The 18,924-nt window shown below is 56.2% G+C and overlaps 1 protein-coding gene across 2 annotated transcripts; it reads right to left on the reverse strand.

Annotated features, from left to right (window-relative positions):
* Window positions 1–564: 564 nt before the first annotated feature.
* MFSD12 (major facilitator superfamily domain containing 12) lies at window positions 565–18,924 on the reverse strand. Of its 2 annotated transcripts, none has more exons than XM_006267378.4 (10): window positions 18,598–18,924; window positions 10,953–11,163; window positions 8,179–8,311; window positions 7,480–7,677; window positions 6,509–6,601; window positions 6,157–6,249; window positions 4,010–4,180; window positions 3,363–3,457; window positions 2,491–2,621; window positions 565–1,015 (listed from the first exon to the last, which is right to left on the reverse strand). In XM_006267378.4, the coding sequence occupies exons 1-10, from the start codon at window positions 18,866–18,868 to the stop codon at window positions 927–929; spliced, it is 1,485 nt and encodes a 494-aa protein (XP_006267440.1). In that variant the 5' UTR covers window positions 18,869–18,924; the 3' UTR covers window positions 565–926. The 2 variants fall into 2 exon arrangements, with proteins under 2 accessions (XP_006267440.1, XP_059575477.1); XM_059719494.1 differs by lacking the exon at window positions 18,598–18,924 and adding an exon at window positions 17,137–17,248.

Below are 18,924 nucleotides of genomic sequence, written 5' to 3' on the forward strand. Positions count from 1 at the left end.
CCCAGGCCTGGGATGGGTAACTCAGCTTGCTGCCAGGAGCCGGACAGCAAGATGGCAGGCACAGAGAAAAGGGGGTAGGGGACTGCAGCCACTTGAGGACAGGGCTCTGGGGAGAGACCAGACTTGATGCAGGGCCAGGGCAGGGGCAGGCAGTGCTGACACTAGAGAGGCAGCATCACCAGCCCCAGCAGCAGGTGGAGAAGTTGGAGCCCAACATCACAAGGGGAAGAAACCTGCTTCAGGATGGGATTTGTGCTTTCTACAGGAGGGGACCTCAGAGGCAGCCTCTCGAGTCTCTTCTAAGGCCAGAGACTAGAAAGGGGCCAAAGAGTTACAACTGAGAGTCAGTCCCAGGACTCCGGGATCTGGGGCTTTGAGCAGTGAGGGCACAGGCACACCTGGATCCCAGACTGAGACAGAGCAGCAGGGGCAGGGGCCTAGGGACTGGGATCACGCCAGCCCCGCTGGGTACTGGAACCTGCCGGCAGGTGCCCACCTCCCCGAGCATGGCACTCAGCCCAGAAGACACTGCTGTCACCCAACACCAGCTCTTCACGCCAAAGGAACTTTGTACAAAAAGTGTTATTTTACAGACATGAGGTTATGACCGTGGTAAAACGCACAGCTCTGCCCCGCAGCCCCTCCCCCAGCCCGGGCAGAGCCAACCTGTCCACCCAGCCAGTCCTAGTGTTACAGGCATATGCAGGCATGTGTGGAGGTGCCCTCCCCCACACCCATGCCCAAGCAGCAGATCAGGAATGTTGCACATCACAGCAGGGAGGGGAAAGTCTGTGCAAGGGGCCGTGGAACAGCCTGCCCCAGCCGCGGCCTCAGCAGGAGCCCTGCCCCTGCAGCCAGCCCCTTGCCTTAGAGCATCTTGCAGGCCAGGCGCACTCAGCACAGTCCTGGATCAGAGCGAGAGCCCCTCAGTTGACCGTGCTGCTTCGGCTCCTGTCTTCAACACTCCCAGCCTCCCTGGGTGTGTCTCCAGCCAGCCCCAGCACCGAGACATCATCTGTGGAAAGAAGAGCAGTGTCTGCCTTGCTGTCCATGGGCAGTCAGACATTCGCTGGCCACTTGGGGCCCTGCCCAGCTTCCCCTGGCATTCACTGAAGTCCCTTCAGCTGCTTCCACCACCTCCCTCAGCTCACACTAGAGCCCCTGCTAATGGGGATCCTAAACTGAGATGCTTAGCAGTTGCCACCCTGTAAGGTAGAGGGGAAGGGAGCAGTGTTTATGTGTGCTGAAGCCCACGGCTTGCCCTCCTCTAGGGCCCAGTGCCCTCAAAGTCTGCAATGGACAGAGCCGTGGGGGACTCGCCATGCAGCTCTCGTAGGAAACCTTGAGACCTCAGTGCTGCAGCACCGCCCATCCCCAGCCTGGCCAGCTCCCCCAGCAGCAGGCAGTGCTGCAGCTTTGCAGAGAGCACCAAGCATGCCAGGGCCAAGGAACAGCAGCTCATCCAGCATTGGACCCTGGTGCCCGACTCCCCCTGCCTGGCTCTGAGCATGAAGACAAGGTGTGTTGGCTTCAAAGAGCAAGAGCTTAGTGAGCGCCAGGAGCAGGCTGCACTGCTTTGGCATTCAAAGCAAGCTGAAGCCCCCGGGACTCGGAGCCATAGAGCAGTGTCCCCCAGCCCCTGTCACATTCAAACAGCTGGCCTTGATGGACTGCTCCCACGAGCAATGGCACCTCTACTGGGACGTGAAGAGCAGGAGCACCACCCTCTCCCAACGCCTGGCTCAGGGCTGCAGGGACCACCTGGTGCCTGGGAGTTTAAGGGACTCTGTCAGTGGGGCTGGGTGACAATGGGACACGGCTGCCTCCTGGGGTGGAAATGGCGCTGCCAAGCCCTGTGGGAGCTTGCCCCGCGCCGCCCTCCTGCACAGCCAGCAGCATCTTGGCGGAAGCTCTGCTCATTTTACCTTCGAGGCTTTGCCATCCAGTGCACTGCAGAGGCTCACGTGCATACATGCGGCAAGCAGGGACTAGGAGCCCCAGCTTGGGCATGCAGCTGGGGCCACAGCCTGGGTTGGCTGACCCTCCTGGAGACAGGGCTGGGGGAGGGAAGGGGAGGGGGTGGTCTCTAGGACTCCGTGTGAAGAACAGCTAGCGGCTGTGCAGGGGTGGGGTACTTGCCCAGGAGAGTCGCAGGGGAAACTGCAGGCACAATGAGAGAGGGAAGAGTGTAGTTTTCTGGTAGTTAAACATGCCATTCATGGTGAAATGTTACCTGGCTCCTCGCAGCATCCCCTGAAGGACACTGTGAGATGCCCCATAGCCGGCCTGGCTACACACACCCTGCTGGGACACAGGTACGGGACTTCCCTGTGGCCAGGATGGCTTGAGAAGGTTCCTTCACTCGTAACCTGGTCAGACAGGGCTGGTGCCTGCCCTGGCAGGAGGTCCTGCCAAGCTAACGGGCCCATAAAACCTGGCCCCTGAGTCTGCACATGGCAGACCATCCCCCTCCCAGGACACAGTACTCACGGAATCGGATCTGGATCGGCCAGATCATGATGCAACACAGACATACAGTGGCAGCCACAGCTACCCCACCAGTGACCACCACTATCACCCAGTGGTAGAACTCAATACAAGCAGTGCAGCAGAGCTGGGACCTGCAGAGACAGAGGAAGAAGGTTGCAGTGAGGCACCAGTTGCGTGTCCAGCTCCCAAATCCCCCAGGCTCTGACACCCATGCTGGAGAAGATGGTGCTCTGGGCAGGCTGGATGAGAACTGGGTGCAGCAAAGTGCAGCCACCCATACAGCAGTCATCCCTAGGCCATGCACTAACACTAGGGATGGCGTAGCTGCCCCACTGCCCAAATGTGCCCATATCTGTGCCCCACTGCCCAAATGTGCCCACCTGCTGGGAGGTGGGTAGATGATTGCTTACTACAGCTACCATTTAGTGGAGCTCTTTTTGCTCAGAGGGCTGTGCTGATAGTTGCAAGGTCACTCCCTTTGGCTGCCAGAGGACACAGCGGCCTATCGCAAGGCAGGGTGGGGAAGGAGAACCTCTTTTTCAGGAGCCCTTGGCCTTCCCCAGGCACTCATGCTCCAGCCACATCAGCATTCGTTGTGTTTGTATCTGGTTTGCAGGGAGTTCCAATGTGTTAAGAAAAGATAAAGTGGTTTAGGGCCAGCATGGTTTGTTTGAGGCTGAACAGTTTAAACCCAAGAGGATTCCAGGGAGTCCTGAGAGCGCTTCATGCCCAGAAGCTGAAGTATTCAGTTTCCATACAGATTGAGGGGGTAGGGGGTGCATTTTCATGGAGACAATCCCCAGTCAATCCACATCTCCATCTCTGGCGAGCTGCCTCAGCCCTGCTCCGTGCCCAACCCAGCGACCACTTACGGGCAGGGATGCAGGTTCTGGATGGCCATCACTGCCAGCCCGTTGGCCACTTTGTCTGTGAAGCTCATGGCCCCATAGACAAAGGCTCCACTGTGCTGCAAGGCAAAGACAAACAGCTGAGATCTTCCTGCCGCTAGGTGAGAGCGGGGGCCCCCACATCCCAGTTTGCCCGAATCCAGGCATGTAAACCCATGCTGGGCTCTTTAGTGCTCAAGCACCCTGTTGCCAGTGCTGAGCCAGGGAGACCTGGCCAGGACCATGAGGAATGGGGCCCTTGTGCCCTCTCGTGGGAAAACGAGTTACTGCAGCAGAATCCTCAGCTTGGGGCAGGGGCCTTATTCTGCACAGACAAGCTCCCTGCTGAGTAGTGTTAGAGGCATGGGGACAGGAAACCCAGGAACAGCTCAGCCCCAAGAGCCCAGAGCCTGGTGTTCCCAGATAGCTCTATGCCAAAACCATCCCTGGATGCAGCCCTGGCCCCAGCCACGTTGGCAGGTGCCAAAGTGTCCTACAACAGCATCCGAGAAGCCCTTGTATACGGGGATGGCAAGGAGCTATGCACTGGCTATTCAAACCCCAAAGAGATGCAGCCCAACAGCAACTAAGCCCATCCCACTGTCCCACCTGCAAGAGCAGAAGGAGCATACCGTGTTGGAACCAATCAGGTCAGCAGTCATGGAGAGGGACGTGACCAAGATGGTGGCTGAGCCAGCCCCGAGCAGCACTGCTGCTCCATAAATCTCAACTCCTATCCGGCGATCCAGGGCCACCCAGGTGGCAAAGGCCAGGATGATGAGCAGCCCTGCAAAGTAGGTCAGCTGCTCCAGAGACAAGAAGAAAGTGGGTAGAAGAGGAAAAACTCTCTTTAAACCCTGGTTTCCTGGGATCCTTGTGCTTCAGCCCATTAGCAGAGCAGTGCACCAGGTGAAGCCAGGACAGGAGTGAGCAGAGGTGGGGTCAGGATGATGGTCCCATGGCAGAGCAGCACTAAAGCCTATGCAGGCTAGCACAGCTCCCTGGTGAACTTGGATATGATCCTGTTTGCAGGGTCAAATATGGACCCTCCTTCTAAAAGAGGAGTCCCTTCTGTAGTGAACACTGGTGTCACCTCTGCAGCTTCTGGACAGTGGACATAACTGCCCAGAAGGAAAGATTCCCCAATAACTGGAGCTTGGTTGTCATAAGACACTGAACAAGTCATCACACCTTGCCCTGGGCCGAAGCCAGGCTCCAACAGTGGCTGTATTCTGCTCCCGGTGCTGCTTGGGCTGTCTCCACTGAGCTGCAAGTTCCTGCTGAACCCTCAAGACCAGTCTGGCTAACTCCTGTGCCCTGGACTTGTGCCATAAATAACCAGCCTGTGGGCCAGCACTGATGGGCTGGAGAGTCTAGTGCCCCATGCCCTAAATGACTCTGCATGAGCCCCGATTTCCAGACAGGCCTGCGCTAAGCACTTTCTGAGAGCTGGGCCTCTTGGAGGAGTCTTAACTCAGTCTGGGGAACCCCAATCAGTAAAAGCACCCTTCCCTACGTACAGCAGCCAGCCCAGCACTGCAGTGTTGGGTCAGTGCCCAAGAGCCTGAAAGCCACAGCCAGCTCTCCACAACGAGCCTGTTCACTCTCACTCTCTCTCATTGTGAGAGCGAAACGTCCCTGAAACCAGCAGCCACAGCAGTAACAGGCGCGTAGGACAAAGCTGGTTTGGTACACGGCCAAAAAGAAAGGGGGTTTACTCAGACTTAGTGGTTTGGGCTCCCGCTCAGAGAAGCTCTGCTGTGCCTGGGGAGGAAAGGGTGATGAACCCATGACCTGACCTCCCCAGCTGGGGAAACCCGAGGCCACAGTCCCAAAACAGTGCACGCTGCAAGAAGTGCTCCAGTCAGAGCCACAAGGCTCCAGGGTAGCGTCCCCACTACAGCCTGGGGAGGTGAGCTCCAGTGAGATTCAAGCAGCCCCAAATGCATTTACAAATGGCCTGCATAACCTGGCAGCTGCCATCACAAGGCTCAGGCACCAGCCAGCAAGGCCCTGCCCACCTCCATGCCAGCCCCTGACCGAGTGCCTCCTCACCCCTGATGCTTCCTAAGCCTGACTCCTGCGCAGCCCAAACCCGTTCAGTCCTACGCAGACATGTCCAGGCCCATCATTATTCTTCTCGCCTGCAGCTGACTCCCGTTACTGCTTGCTGTCCATCCCTGCCTCTGCTTCTCCTCACTGCCTTGTTCAGTAAGCGAGTGGCAGGGCATGGGGTTCCACACAAGTGAGACCCACAGGGATGCAAGCACTTGCTGTTACTCCCTAGTGCCATGGCACTATTAGCTGTGCAAAGCAGGAGTTGGCACCAAGAGGGTAGCCCTCCTGCCTTCGCCTGTCTGAACTGAGACCTGACTTCAAGGAGATGATTCTCACCTCTCACGGTCACAACAGAGTGGGGAACAGCACCGGGGCAGATTAGTTGTACGAGGGTGTGAGACTAGAGCAGAGCAAGTGGCCCAGACTGACCGAGGGAGAACAGATGGGTTTCCAGGAGTGCCAGGCATTCAACTCCACCGAGTCAGTGGGAGCTGCAACCCCTTCTCTGGGACTCCAGCCCTCCCAGGGCTCCACAGCCAGACCCTTGGGGATTTAGATGCATGCTAGGAATCACTGAGGTGTCCAGGACCACCTAGATCCCACTGCCAGGCCTACAGATTATTCAGAGAGACGACGAGAAGCTCCTTCCCTCCCTCTGGCTCAGTCACGCTTGGGTTTCAGGCGACACTGCACCCCCACCCCCCTGTGCCCAGCTACTCACATTTCGGCCTATCCACTTGTTCACTGGCTTCATGAGGAATGAGGAAAGGAAGCCGCTGATGTACATCACCAGGGGTATGGTGGCAATGAACTTCTGGAGAGGGGAGAGATGAGGATAGGTGAGCCCTGGAGCCAATGCTAGACTCAGAGGACCCCTCCTCCCCCAAGCAGGAGATGCCCTACCCCATATCCTTCCCCAGCAGCCCTGCCCCTGGGCCCTTTGGGGCAAGCACATGGATGAAAGGTTATCTGGAGCCCAATATTCAAGGGCAGCACCCGCCCCATGCCCCAAAGGGGGTGGGCACCCAGCACTGGCAGGAACCCTTCCTGCTGGCATCCCCTGCTGTTCGCACCTTGGGCAGCAGCAGCGAGTTGGTCAGGTACATGGCAATGTAGGTCTGAGACAGATTGACGATGAGCCGTGTGACCATGTACAGCATCGCCACCTGCAAGGGAGAGTCGTGCCAGCTCAGCTGGTGCCCAGCCCCACCCCACCATCCAGCACAGCTCAAGAGCAGCGTGTGCAGGATGAACAGGGCCCCTGGAGCACACAGCACTGAGCCCCTGCCACCCTGGGGCACAGAAAAAGAGGGCATTACAGGGGTAGGGCCAGGATCAGCTCAGCCCCCACTAGGCTCTTGTCCCATAGGAGGCCCAACCAGCAGGGGCCCAAAATAAAGCTAGCTGCCACAAGCAGATATTGCTTCTCTTTGCCACCAGAGCAAACTCCTAACCCCTCCTCCTTGCTCCATGCCTGGGCAAGTCCCGGCAAGACTAGGGCTATTCACTGCAGAACTCACAGTTCAGCTACAGAGATGCAGGGGCTGGTCGCAGTGTGGGCAGGCCCACCCAACCCCACTGAATGCTCCAGACCTGACAGATCACCACGGGGGCTGCTCTCACGGCACCCAAAAGCAGGTCTGGGGACAAGCCCAGGGCAGCTTCCCTGAGGAAGGTCCAAGATTGGAGTACATCAGCTGCCTTGGTCAGATGGGTATGCCCAGCCCCAGCCCCAGGCACCTGCTGTTGGAGGGGTGTGAATGAACAAGCCCCCAGAGGCCCCAGCCTGCAAGTCACCATGCAAAGCAAGGAGGATCTTGGTCTGTTCATGGTGGGGCAGCAGCAGCCACACAAAGGTGCCAGTACAATGGACTTCAAAGCAGGGGCCAAGCCTGGAAGTGATGCCAATCAAGCAGGGCGGGATGAGCCCTGCAGGGGCACACAGCACTAACCTCACTGCTGCCTGGACTGCACCAGCCCACAGGTCCAGGTCAGCCAGTGATGCTCAGCTCTCATGAAGCTCCCTCGCCCTAGTCCCCAATACCTGGTAGAAGGCAGGCTCCAGCAGCCAGTGCTTCCACAGCATAAATGGGCGTGGGGGGGTCCTGCCCCCACCGTGCAGCAGCGGTGTGTGCTCCTCAGGGTCAGGTGGCCTGGCTTGGGGGTGCTTCTTCTCCTTGGTGCCCATGTGGAAGAGGAGTGAGAACAGGGCACCCAGCCCGACCACGATGAGGGACAGGTTCTGGGGAAGGGCAGGAAGGAGACTGAACAGACAGGCCACAGAAGCCAGTGGGGACAAAGCAGGTACCAGGCAGGCATGCAAGGGTTAATCCGTTGCTGCACCTCTGCTGAGTTCAGGGAGATTTGGGTTAGGAGACCCTGGGCTTCAAGTCCCAATATGCTGGGGGGTTCATAATTGTGTGTAGGTACCTCATGCTGTCCCTCCATCTCCCCCAGCACTTCTGTACTGGGGCAGGGGGCAAGCTGAGTCCCAGCGCCATCTCACTGGTATCCCTCATATCACCTGCCCCATCCCTGGAGCCATCACAGCCCCAGCTCACTCCTCCTACCCAAGCCATCCAGGCAGACAGGCCGGCCATGTGCACGAGCCTGGGGCAAGGGAAGGGAGCACAGAATCCTGCCCCACACCCAGGAGTCTTGGATCTGCAGGTGACCCGTCCCCAAACCCCACCCCCTCTGCAGCGCTCTACCCCTCCCCTGCACATTGCCCAGCCCGGCTCACCCGAAACACGGGGATGTCCTGCTTGCCCAGGTGATCCATCTGCTCTTGTGGCCCTGCGTGCCTATTCTGGAAGTGCAAGAGTAGCCAGGCCACAGCATACACAGTGATGTTGGCCATGACAGTGAAGGCGTACCTGGGGGGAGAGCACAACAGTTCATGGAGAGCTTGCACATGGCCCTCCACCTTGCACTGTGTCGCAGGAGAGGAAGACAAAGAACAAGGCTCTGCCTCTGGTTTGAGCAACTTCTTCCCAGGTTTCAGTTATTTCTGCAACCCAGGCCACCAGCCTGCCACACTCATGGCAAGGCACAGCTGTGTGCAAGTGTGTACTGGATGCAGCCTGCTGCTGGAGGAGGGGGAGGGGGAGGGGGGTGTCGAGCGTGTTGCAGCACCCAGAGTGCATACTGCAAAGACCTGTCCCTGAACACAGGAAGGGGGGAGGTCTCTGTTGCCAAAGTGGGGGGAGCACTTCAGTGCTTCCAGGACTGCTGAGACCAGTACTCACCTCCACCCGCTTGGGGGGGGATGCAGGCCAGCACAGCACTGGATACTAAACCCTGGGGTCCTGTCTGGGTCCTATTACAGCTGGGTCCCACCCGGCCACCAGCTCAAACACAGCATCGACTCCAGCAGACCCTGTGCTGTCCGCATCCGTCCTTTGGGGGTGACTTGCCGAGAGAGCTCACCACAGTGAGGTGGCTTCCGCCCACTGATTGCAGATAACCAAGCCACATGCATTTGTCTTAGACTGATAAGGCGGCCATCCCTACCACCTGATCCAGCCTGATAGTGCAGCATGGCGCTGGGCTCTGAAGCTGGTCGGGCTGGGGTCCTCATTCTGTGTGTCTGAGGGCCCTTTGCTTCAAGGGTCATGTCTTCAGCTGGCTGCAAAGTGAGGCCAGCTCCATACATAGCACCCATCCACTCAGAGGACACCTGTGCAGGTGCTCGCGGGGGCAGGAGGAAGCACATTTTAATTAGAGTGGCTCTCAGGAGATGCTTCAATTAAAAAGCCTGCAACGTCTCATGTATTCAACACCCTACATTTCAAAATGATTGTGGGGGGCACTTTGGACAAGCTTTAGTTAAATCGCCCCCATTTTGAAATGTGGGGATGCTGAACAGGCAGGACGGTGCAGCACGCTGGCGCGCTCAGATGAGAATGCTCCAAGAGAGTCGATTAAGCAGAACGCTCTAATCAGAATGCGTTGGAGCATGTATAAAAGTGCCCAGAGTGCCCGGCCCCTCTGACCAGTGCCCGAAATAGCCCCCACCAGGTTTCCATGGCTAGAACCAGAATCCCAGACCCAAACATCTCAGGCTGCAGGGCAGCTCAGATCCTTTCCCCTCAGGAAAACAGACAGGGTCACAAGGCTGGGCTCATTTAGGGCAGCAGAGCAGTCCAGGCACCTACCCTACCTGCATTTCCCCTGCAGCTGCTGGCCCAGGGTCTTTACAAGCTGTTGGGCACATGCAACAGACTCCCAGGGGCCTGCCCCAAGGGAATCAATACCCTCTCCTCCTCGCTTTGTAAGAGGACCCTTGCAAGGCAGTGCCTACCTCACTACCCGCGCTGGAGGAGTTTCCTGCGGGAACTCCCTGTAGTAGACAGACCATCAGCTACCACTGTTCCTGCATGGCAGGAGGATCCAGGATCTGTCACACCCCAGAGCCTGGCTGCTGGAGGGAATGGACGTGGAGACTGGGCAGTGCCCAACATGGCCAGTCCTCTTCAGGCCCAATGCAATAACCCAGAGGAGCCAAGGGCTGAGTCCCAGGCACTTTGGATCCAGCCCAAGGCTCCTTGGGAAAGAAGGGGCACTCAGGGCAGCAGCCCACAGGTGACAGGTCTGGATTAGGATCCTGCTCAGGCTCAGGACTGTCAGGTTTTAGCTGCATTTATCCTATAGGAGCCAGATTAACCCTCTCAGCCCCCAAAGGGGCCTATACTTCAGCAACAGCTGCAAGGCAAGGGCAGAAGCACAGCCGCTCCCCACTGGAGCAGCAGCTGGTCATGCAGAGAAAACAGCCATCCACTCAGCCACCTCTCACTGCACAGCAAGAACCTGCTGGCAGGTCCCATCCTGCTGCCTCTCTGGAATGGATCGTGCCAAGTCCCAGGTGCTGCACAAGGTACAGAGCAGTGAGAGGGCCGGGCTGGGCCCCCTGGCACTCTATATAACACTACCAAGCAATCAGCAAGTCCTATCAGCCTATGCCCAGACATTGGGGAGAGGTGGAGGGGTTATCATCTACTGCCATGATAGCCAAGTATATCCAGTTTAGCCCAATCTTCTCCGCAGCAGCTCCCTGCACAGGGGCCCCAAACCAGGCCCGTTCTGGCTGAAAGAATATGCAGAGCACATTGCCTGCCTCAGCCATGCCAGGGCACAGCAGTCTTGCTGCACATGGTCACCAGGAGCTGTAGGCTCTCGCTGGTGACCAGTCGGCCCTGGTCCCATAAGGGGCAGTGCAGGAGCAGATGGGGTCACGGCATATCACCAAGAGCACAACAGAAGGTTACAGCCCCTAGATCTGGCACGTGACAGAGCTGCCTCCTAGTACTACAGACCCCAGCATCTCCCTGCTGAGGGTACCGGGGTCTGCCCAGACTCGAGCTCCTCCTTTGAGGCAGGGGCTCAGCCCCTTCCTGAACTCCAAAGCCAACGGGCTGCTCCCTCTAATGCAGAAGCAGCCCACACCACCAGCACCAAGTCTCAGGCTTGGACCCAGCTGGCAGCCTCGGCAGTCACAGTACAGGCAGCACCTCTCACCTGAGAGCAGTGAGCTCCACCTTCTCATGGTCGGTCGTCACCAGCTCTGGGATGAGTGAGAGGTGGGAGATCTGGGTGGCTGCCCAGCCGAACTGGAAGATGATTATGAAGGGGATGAAGTAGAAGAGAGCTGCCCATTGGGGTGTGCTCTCCTGGCAGCCCAGGCAGGGGTTGAAGATGAAGGGAAAGCACAGCAGGACACAGATAGTCCCTGGGGAAGCAAGAGAGACGAGAGTTAAATGCCTGGTTTTGTTCCCAGCTAGACACAAGGGAGGGAACTGGGCCCGAGAGGCACAAGCCCCATTTCTACCCACATGGCCCTGCAGGGACCAAGTTACTCCACAGACTACAAAACAACAGAGCACTGTTTGCAAGCAGGGTCTGCACTGCGGCACTCCACAGGGATGCCAGCCATCATCCCTCACTCCCCTGGCACTCAGGAGATGTGTCCGTGGCACACTGTCCTAGAATTGGGAGCCCCTTTCCTGCAGCGTCCCAGCTAAAGTGCAAATGCCTCCTGGATACCTTCCTGCCTCTTCAGACAACAGAAAGCAGCTATTGTCACCATGGGAAGGCAGCACCCCCAGATGTATAGAGGCTGGAGGCAACCAGCACCCTGGACCAACTTGGGATCACATGGATCACCAACCAAGGCAGGCAACATTTTTATTTGCAAGGGAGAACACAGCAGGTAAGAGTTTCTCAGCCCCAGAGTTACAGCCTGCAGGATCCAGTCCCTGCTCCAGCCTGAGCAATGCTCCTTGGACAAGTGATGCTCCAGGCCCACATCTCTTACTCCCAGGCCAGCCTCTTCTGCACCCGAAGGCACAAGTGTGCTTCTCTAAGCATCAGTCTGGAGCAAAAAGCTACAATCCAGTGCCAAGTGGAGGAGCTTGCTGCATTAGGCTGCTCCACAAGAGACAACAGTTTTCTGCTGGTTCAGAGATTTCAGGCCCAGGATTCTCCAGCAGGAAACCAAGGCACAGAGGTGCCAACCAGCTCCTCACCCTGCAGACAGCAAGAGCAGCCTCCTTCCTGCCCGGGCAGGTGGCAATCTTCCTATTTCACAGACCCAGAAAAAGGGTAAATTCAAGGTCAGACAGTGAGGCAGCATCTTAAGCCAGGATCTACCCCAGACAAGATCCAGCTGGGGCTCCCTGTTTTGTGCCTTAAACAGTGCCTCATGTTCCCACTGAGTCTAGGGGAGAAACCCTCTTCAGTAGCCCTTCTGAGGCCAGCGCACTATATTATGGACAGACATTAATCAGCAGAAGAGATTCAGCAGCTGATCATTCCCACAAGGGCAGACACCATCTCCAGATCATTTCCCCCATCAACACTTTCAGAGGACTCTCCGCGGAAAAGTCTCGTGAAGGCCCCTTCCACCCTCCTCTCTGCAGAAGCAAGATGCATGAGAAACCCACGTGGTCTGTGGCTTGTGACTCCTCCACATTATCTCATTTCAGTGCTGCTCTCACCACCCACACCACACCGCACAGGTGGCTCACTCACCTCCCCCAGGGTAAGCATGCAGATAACCCTGCCTCCCTGTACAGGGCACCTGCACCCTCCATCCACTGCAGCAGGCTTTGCACTTGCAAACTGCCAGGCCCAGAGTAGGAGAGGAAGGAAGTTTGAGGCCGCTCAAGAAGGCAAAACATGAGTAAGGGCCAGGCTGAAGAGACAGCATTAGGAGGCTCATGGACCATTCCCTGCAGGCTCTGGACCAGCAGGAAGGCTCCTTCCTGACTTTGCCCAAAATTCCCAGCAAGAGCTAACAGAGAGAGAAGGCAGCACAAGTTTTGCACCAATGCACTGAGAGCTGCTAGAGGCATTGTGGCACCAGGACTCTGCTGAGGCAAGACATGCCCTTGCTGCTGCTTCTCCAAACAAGCCCCACACGCTCTGGCAGCTTTGCGTGGGACCCAGAAGTGTTGTTCTGAGAAGCTGCCACCTTCATTCAGAGCTAGGCTGTGGATTCGGCTTCCTATGAAGCACTGCTGGACCAGAAACATAAAAGGGAAGTTCCAGGCACAGGATGAGAATGAAACCAAGTGCCAGCCAAGGCCGAGATTCCCCGGCTCCAGCACAGGATATTAACTGCCTCTCTGCCTAGTACAGCAATTTAAGTACCACGGCCCCCTTTCACAAGGAAGAGGCCATATCCACGCTCCAGCTTTGTGCAAGCAGGAACAGGCTGGCTGGGCTGCATCTCCTTTCCACGGGGTTATGTGTCACATCCTGTCTAATGCACACATCCAAGCACACTAAGATGCTTTCCTGCTCCCAGCCACGCTTGCTGCTTCATCTGCAGGAGGGGAAGCGTGAAGGGCAGCTGGGCTGGATCCTGTTTCCAACTGTTTTCTTCAACTCTGTGTGGGTGACAACTCCGAGTCTAGGCCCAGATTCCAACTTAAGTCTCTCTGCCAACCAAGTCCCTGCAGCTTTGAACCAGCTACAAAGATCTGCGCAAGAGCTGATCCCACCTGAGAGAGGAAATCCCAGCTTCCCAGCATTTGGCTTTAAAATCAACTCTTAACCAGATGGTTTTGCAGTTTTCCTCCAAACTGAGCACCAGCCAGAGGCACTGATCCTCCCATAGGCAATGTGTAGGGGAGATGCGGGGGGCATGCACCCCCCCCCCCCCAAGAGTGCTGGTACACCCCCCTGAGAGCAAATGCTCCAGTTGATACAGGGGCATGGAGAGCGCTTGTGTCCCTCCCTAAAATTGGCTCCACTGGTGGTGGAAGTGCCAGCGGCGGAAGTCCCAGCACTTCCACTGCTGCCATGCGGCATGCAGAAGTGCTGGGGGTTGCCCCAGCATGCGGTTGCCAGCTGGCCACTGGCGGACTGCCCCCCCAGTCATGCACCGCTGGTGCCCCCCTAGACTCGGGAGACACCAGTTGCCCATGGATCCTCCAGTGCTGCCTGCCTGCCTGCCACCCCTCCAACACCCACCACTCAACAATGTCATTGGCATTACAGAGGCCTCTGCCAGCATCATGTCCCCACAGTGCTAGATGCTATGCAGACACACAGCATCCTCAGAACCAGCAGTCTCAAGCCTTCTCTCAATGAGACAGTTACAGCGGTTTAGACTTGAGTAGAAATGTAGACAGGTTTTGGGCTAGTCTCCAAATGAGTTAATCCAGATTAAGATAGGGTGTGAAGGTAAAGCATAATAGCTACTGCAGAGCAATCCCAATGGAGACAAACCCTGGTTAAAACCAGCTTACGTTCCTGCATGGCCAGTTTAGCTTAAATCTATTCCAAGTCCGTTTCAGCCAAGCCTCTCATACCAGAGAGTGTTCACACCAAGGTCACACTGCTTTAACTATATCGGTTTAAATCCAAGACTGGCACAGCTGTGCCTCTCAACCAGCCTGTGGTAGAGGAACGATCCCCACAGCACGCATGCTACTGATGAGCAGGGGGCTGAAGTGAGCTCCCCCCAGTCACATTTTCCAACGGGCTTTGTGGCCAACCAGGCCCCATTTGCAGTTTGCAACGAAGCCTAGAGATTTTTTTTCCTGCATCACTCCTTCAAGGCCTGAACTGTAGTAGTCAGCTTATCTGCAAACACCAGACTCAGCAATTGCTGAAGTGTAGCCGGGCAAGCTGAGTCAGCCTCCAGGTTAGCAGGGCACGTTTTTCCCTGTAGAGACGGTCACCAGGGGACATTTTTCTAGTGCACACCAGGCCTCTGTTCCTCTAGCTGTTACATTGGTGATCAGCTGCCAGAAGTCTGCCTCATGACCAAGCTGGGCATGCACTTTAGGACAGCTCAAATCAAAGGCCCTGTGGGACAGGATCAAGTCGAAACACATCTAAGTGCCCAGCAGGGACAGTCCACTTCCCAGTCTGGGGATCAAAGCTGTTACTCTGAGCCTGGGAACAACATGGTGTCCTCATTGGAGACATCAATGAGCGCTGTGTGCAGGGATGCAGGTCAGGATGTGCCCCCAGCATTCAGAAGAAGCCAGCATGAAAGGGTCTATAGAGATGCTAGGGCTTTCAACTGACCCATCTGTTTGAAGCCTGCACTCCCAGGAGGCACTCAGTTCCTGAAGTCTACTCATGACATGGCTCATGACACGGTCACAAATGTGCCTGCTAAAAATATCAGATAGAATTGGGGTGCCTCGCTCACAAGCAGGAAGGCTAGGAAGCTCTTGCCAAAGTCTCTGTCCAGGACTGATTTTTATCAGAAACATAGCAATGGTGTAAGCAGGCCCAAGCCTCTGCGGCTTCAGCTTCCTGTGAAGCACTGCTGGACCGGAAACACAAAAGAGAAGTTCCAGGCACGGATAAAACTAAAAACAAGTGCTTTCTAAGGCCAAGATCCCCCTTCCCCACACAGCCCATTAACTGTCTCGCTGCTCTCCTAGCAGGACAGTAAGTCGCTAGGGCCCTCGCATGCCATCTCCCTCTGTCTGGCTCAGGGGCACAGTGTCAGCAGGAAGGGCAAGAAGTGTCCCTCTCCGCTCTCCACCCGAGACTAGCATACTCCAGGCAGACGGGAGAGGAGTTTCCCAAACTGACCAAAAGAAAAAGAAGTGGTGTCCCTCTCAAACAAAAGCAGTGTCCATGGTCAGACCACATTGGCATGAGTCACAAGTTGTCCACACAAACCTACAGACCCAGGCCCCTCTAGAGACAGGACCAGAGTAACATCTCCTTTAACAAGCCCAGTGAAGTTCAGACATCAAATAATCAGACTGAGCTGTTCAGCCCCGACTGCACACAGAAGCAAAACTGTAGGTGTCTGAGAAACCGCACTGGACCAATGTAAGGGCCTACAGACTTTGGATGCTTTCAAGATTGGGGTGGGGTGTGGTAGGGAGAAGACTATGCCCTTGGACTTGGGTGCCCAAATTCCACCCCAGTTCCATGACAGGTGATCCAGTTCCTCTGTGGGTCTGGCCCTGCATCCCATCTGTAAGAGGAACATAGCATCGACCTATCACTGGAACCCTTCAGGAATAAATACGCACAAGATGCTCAGATTGTATTTACGGCCCCAGTACCATGCAGTCAAGGAGATCATATTGCTCCTGCAGCTCTTCGAGCCTCCAGTCCAGCAAGGCACTGAATGCCCTCCACACTGGTTGTGGGTTATGGGACCTGACAGCATCCAATACATGTCAGTATGCCCAGGGGAGGGTGGAGAGCACGTGAGCACTGATTAGCTAATGCAGCAAGCACTGACAGTAAATCATTTCTACTGGAAAATAACTTCAGTGAGCACGAAGCACTCTATTCTCTGGCATAACAGAGCAAGGGAGTATTGTTTCTGAAGATAAATGTAACAACTGTGCCATAAATTACAACTCTATTGCTAGTGGCACCCTGCTTGTTACAACCAGTCCACAATATTGAGGTTTGAAACGGTGTCAGTCTGACAGCCCAGACCCTGGGCTCTGAACTCCTAGATCCTACCTCCAGTCTGCCACAGGCTCTTCTCCCTGCTCTGTGCCTCAGTTTCCCCACCTGAGAGCTGGAGAAAAAATCCTCCCCTTTGCAGAGAGGTTGCAAAGGCACCAAAATCCTTACAAGAGAGGTGGACAGCACTCCAAGAAAGCAAGTCCCCTCCTGGCTAAGAGCTATATTGGCCAACCTGTCTAATAGAGAAACGTGTGCTTTGGCGATGGGTTCTTTTGCTGAAGTTTAAAGAGAATCCCCAAATAAAATAAGCCATCTGACAAAACAATCTCTTTACCACAGTATAACCACATCTGTCAGGGCTTTTGCTGATACAGATGCTGGTCAACAATGCAATTCCCTCCCCTCCACCCCACCCAACACATACCTTTTTACCTCTACACCAACTAATATGCTCCACCAGCAAAACTCAAGTACAGACTGTCTAAATCCTTGGGCTCAACTGTCTCTGTTCAGGGGCTCCTTCAGCTAAATGGACCATGAAACTCTGAGGAGATACCACTTGGAAGCAAAAAATAAGTCAGATGCATCCTAGAAGCATAATTCAATGCACTCCCCCCCCCCCCCCCCAAAGGCTCTGGGATTCTGCATGTCTGACTGCAAAGCTAGAAGTTGCTTCATCGTTATCAAAATGAAGCATTTGGGATGTTTTATCTCATTTTGGTATCCATTTCTTCATCATCATAACTGAATTTCTGCACCATGAGAGCCCTGCCCATCACAGCAACTTGAGAAGCCTCACCATCACAGGAGCAACAGCACAGAAATCCCCATAGGCAGGCACTTGCACACTTAGTCACTTCTTCCTTAGCCTTCCTTTCAGGAGCCCTGAGTAGCATGCTCGAATGCAAGGCCTGTGATCTTAGGGATGGGGGGGGGGAAGAGGGGCTGACTGACCAGCGGGAAAGCACGAGTCCATGGACTATGCTCCCAAACAGTGACCTGCAGCAGGGCTGGCTTCCCTGCATAACGTAGGACACACCTGCTTAGGGACATTTGCCCCAGTACAGGACACGGGACTTCCCTGATGGTACCAACTCAGGTGATTTGGCAGCACAGCACATCTACATGGGAATCAGCCAGACACATGACTTTTTTTTTTTTTTTTTTTTAATATAGCCCAGCTCTAGGATCCAGCCTCTGTCACAGACTCAAAGCAACTTTAACTGTTAAATGCAACCTTGAGCAGCCTCAGTTATCTCCAACATCCCAACACCAGCCAGTCCTTAGCAAGAGCCGCATTTAGGGTCAGGAAGACACCAGGGTAGGTGGTCAGGTTGGTGTGGACTGTGAGGGGTTTGTCTTCCTCCGCAGAAGGGGACCCAGCCCCTTTCCTTGGAGCGCTCTAGTGCCTTTTAACAGTCCTTGCAGCAGCAGGACACTGACCACCACTGTCCACCCCCCACCTTTACCTGTACCAAGTCAGGGCGCTGTGCCTTGCAGAGCTGATCACAGGCTAAACAAGGACTTGTATAGGATGGGGCAGATAGCATGACCCTGCCTCAAACAGGGGCCGAGTGCCACGTTAATAGAGAAGATACAAATAGACAGACAGGTGCTGAACTAGATAACCCGTGCAGATCCCTTCCAGCCTTGCTTCCCTACCATCCTCCCTGGAGGCTCCCGCCTGCCTCCTCCAGCTCGGAGGGGCAGCTTCTCCACCAGGGTGCCGCAGCCTCGAGGTCCTGCCGAGGGTGCCGCAGGAAGCGGCGCCACATTAGTTCCTGTTGGCGACACACGGGTGACAGCAAAACGTTGTCCACCCAGGCAGAGAGCCCCTGGCCTAGACCCAGCGCATGCCCACCTGGAGGGTTAAACACTGCTCACACGACTAATCTTACTCTATTGATTTAAATGGGTCACATTGCCTGCACACTCATTTACAAGGCTGGGACCTTGGAGATCAAGGCCTGATTTGAAAGGTATTTAGGTGCCCGGTTCTCACTCCAGTCAAGCAACGCATCTAGACCCAAGCAGCCTGGAGTCACGGAATCGGGCTGGAAGGGATCTCCTCCCATCCTCGCTCAAAGCAGGACCAGCCCCAACTCTCTCACTCCAACCCAGGCCTTCAAACCCTCCAAGGATGGAGAGCCCCACCAAGGATGGATATAGTCCCCCAACCAAGGATGGAGAGTGCCCCCAAGGAGGATGGAGAGTCCCGGCCGGCCAGGCAGGGCAGTGGGCACGGGGCGGCCGCGCTCACCCGCGAGGTGCCAGGACTTCCTCCGGCCGTAGCGGCCGCAGCCGGCCGAGCGGTCCGACTCGTAGCCCACGAGCGGGGTGCAGACGCCGTCGGCCACCTGCCCCGCCAGCAGCAGCGCGCCCGCGGCCGCCGAGCTGTAGCCCAGCACGCTGTGCGCGTAGGCCAGCAGGTAGGTGAACCACATGGACGCGCACAGGTCGTTCAGCACGTGCCCCACCGCGTAGCTGAGCCGCGCCCGCGCCGGCAGCGCCCGCCCGGGGGGCTCTGCCATGGGCCCGGCTCCGCTCCGCTCCGCTCCGCTCCCCGCCGCGGCCGGGCCGGGCCGGT

The sequence above is a fragment of the Alligator mississippiensis genome, chromosome 16 (assembly GCF_030867095.1).
Source record: "Alligator mississippiensis isolate rAllMis1 chromosome 16, rAllMis1, whole genome shotgun sequence".
In the NCBI taxonomy this organism is placed as follows: domain Eukaryota; kingdom Metazoa; phylum Chordata; order Crocodylia; family Alligatoridae; genus Alligator; species Alligator mississippiensis.

Excerpts from the sequence above, each read along its gene's own strand:
- MFSD12 (XM_006267378.4), bottom strand. The coding sequence starts at position 18,868 with ATGGCAGAGCCCCCCGGGCGGGCGCTGCCGGCGCGGGCGCGGCTCAGC. Across the intron at positions 8,312-10,952 it reads GTGGAGCTCACTGCTCTCAG|GTACGCCTTCACTGTCATGG; the intron begins GTGAGAGGTGCT and ends CTCTCCCCCCAG. Across the intron at positions 7,678-8,178 it reads AGGACATCCCCGTGTTTCGG|AACCTGTCCCTCATCGTGGT; the intron begins GTGAGCCGGGCT and ends GCCCTTCCCCAG.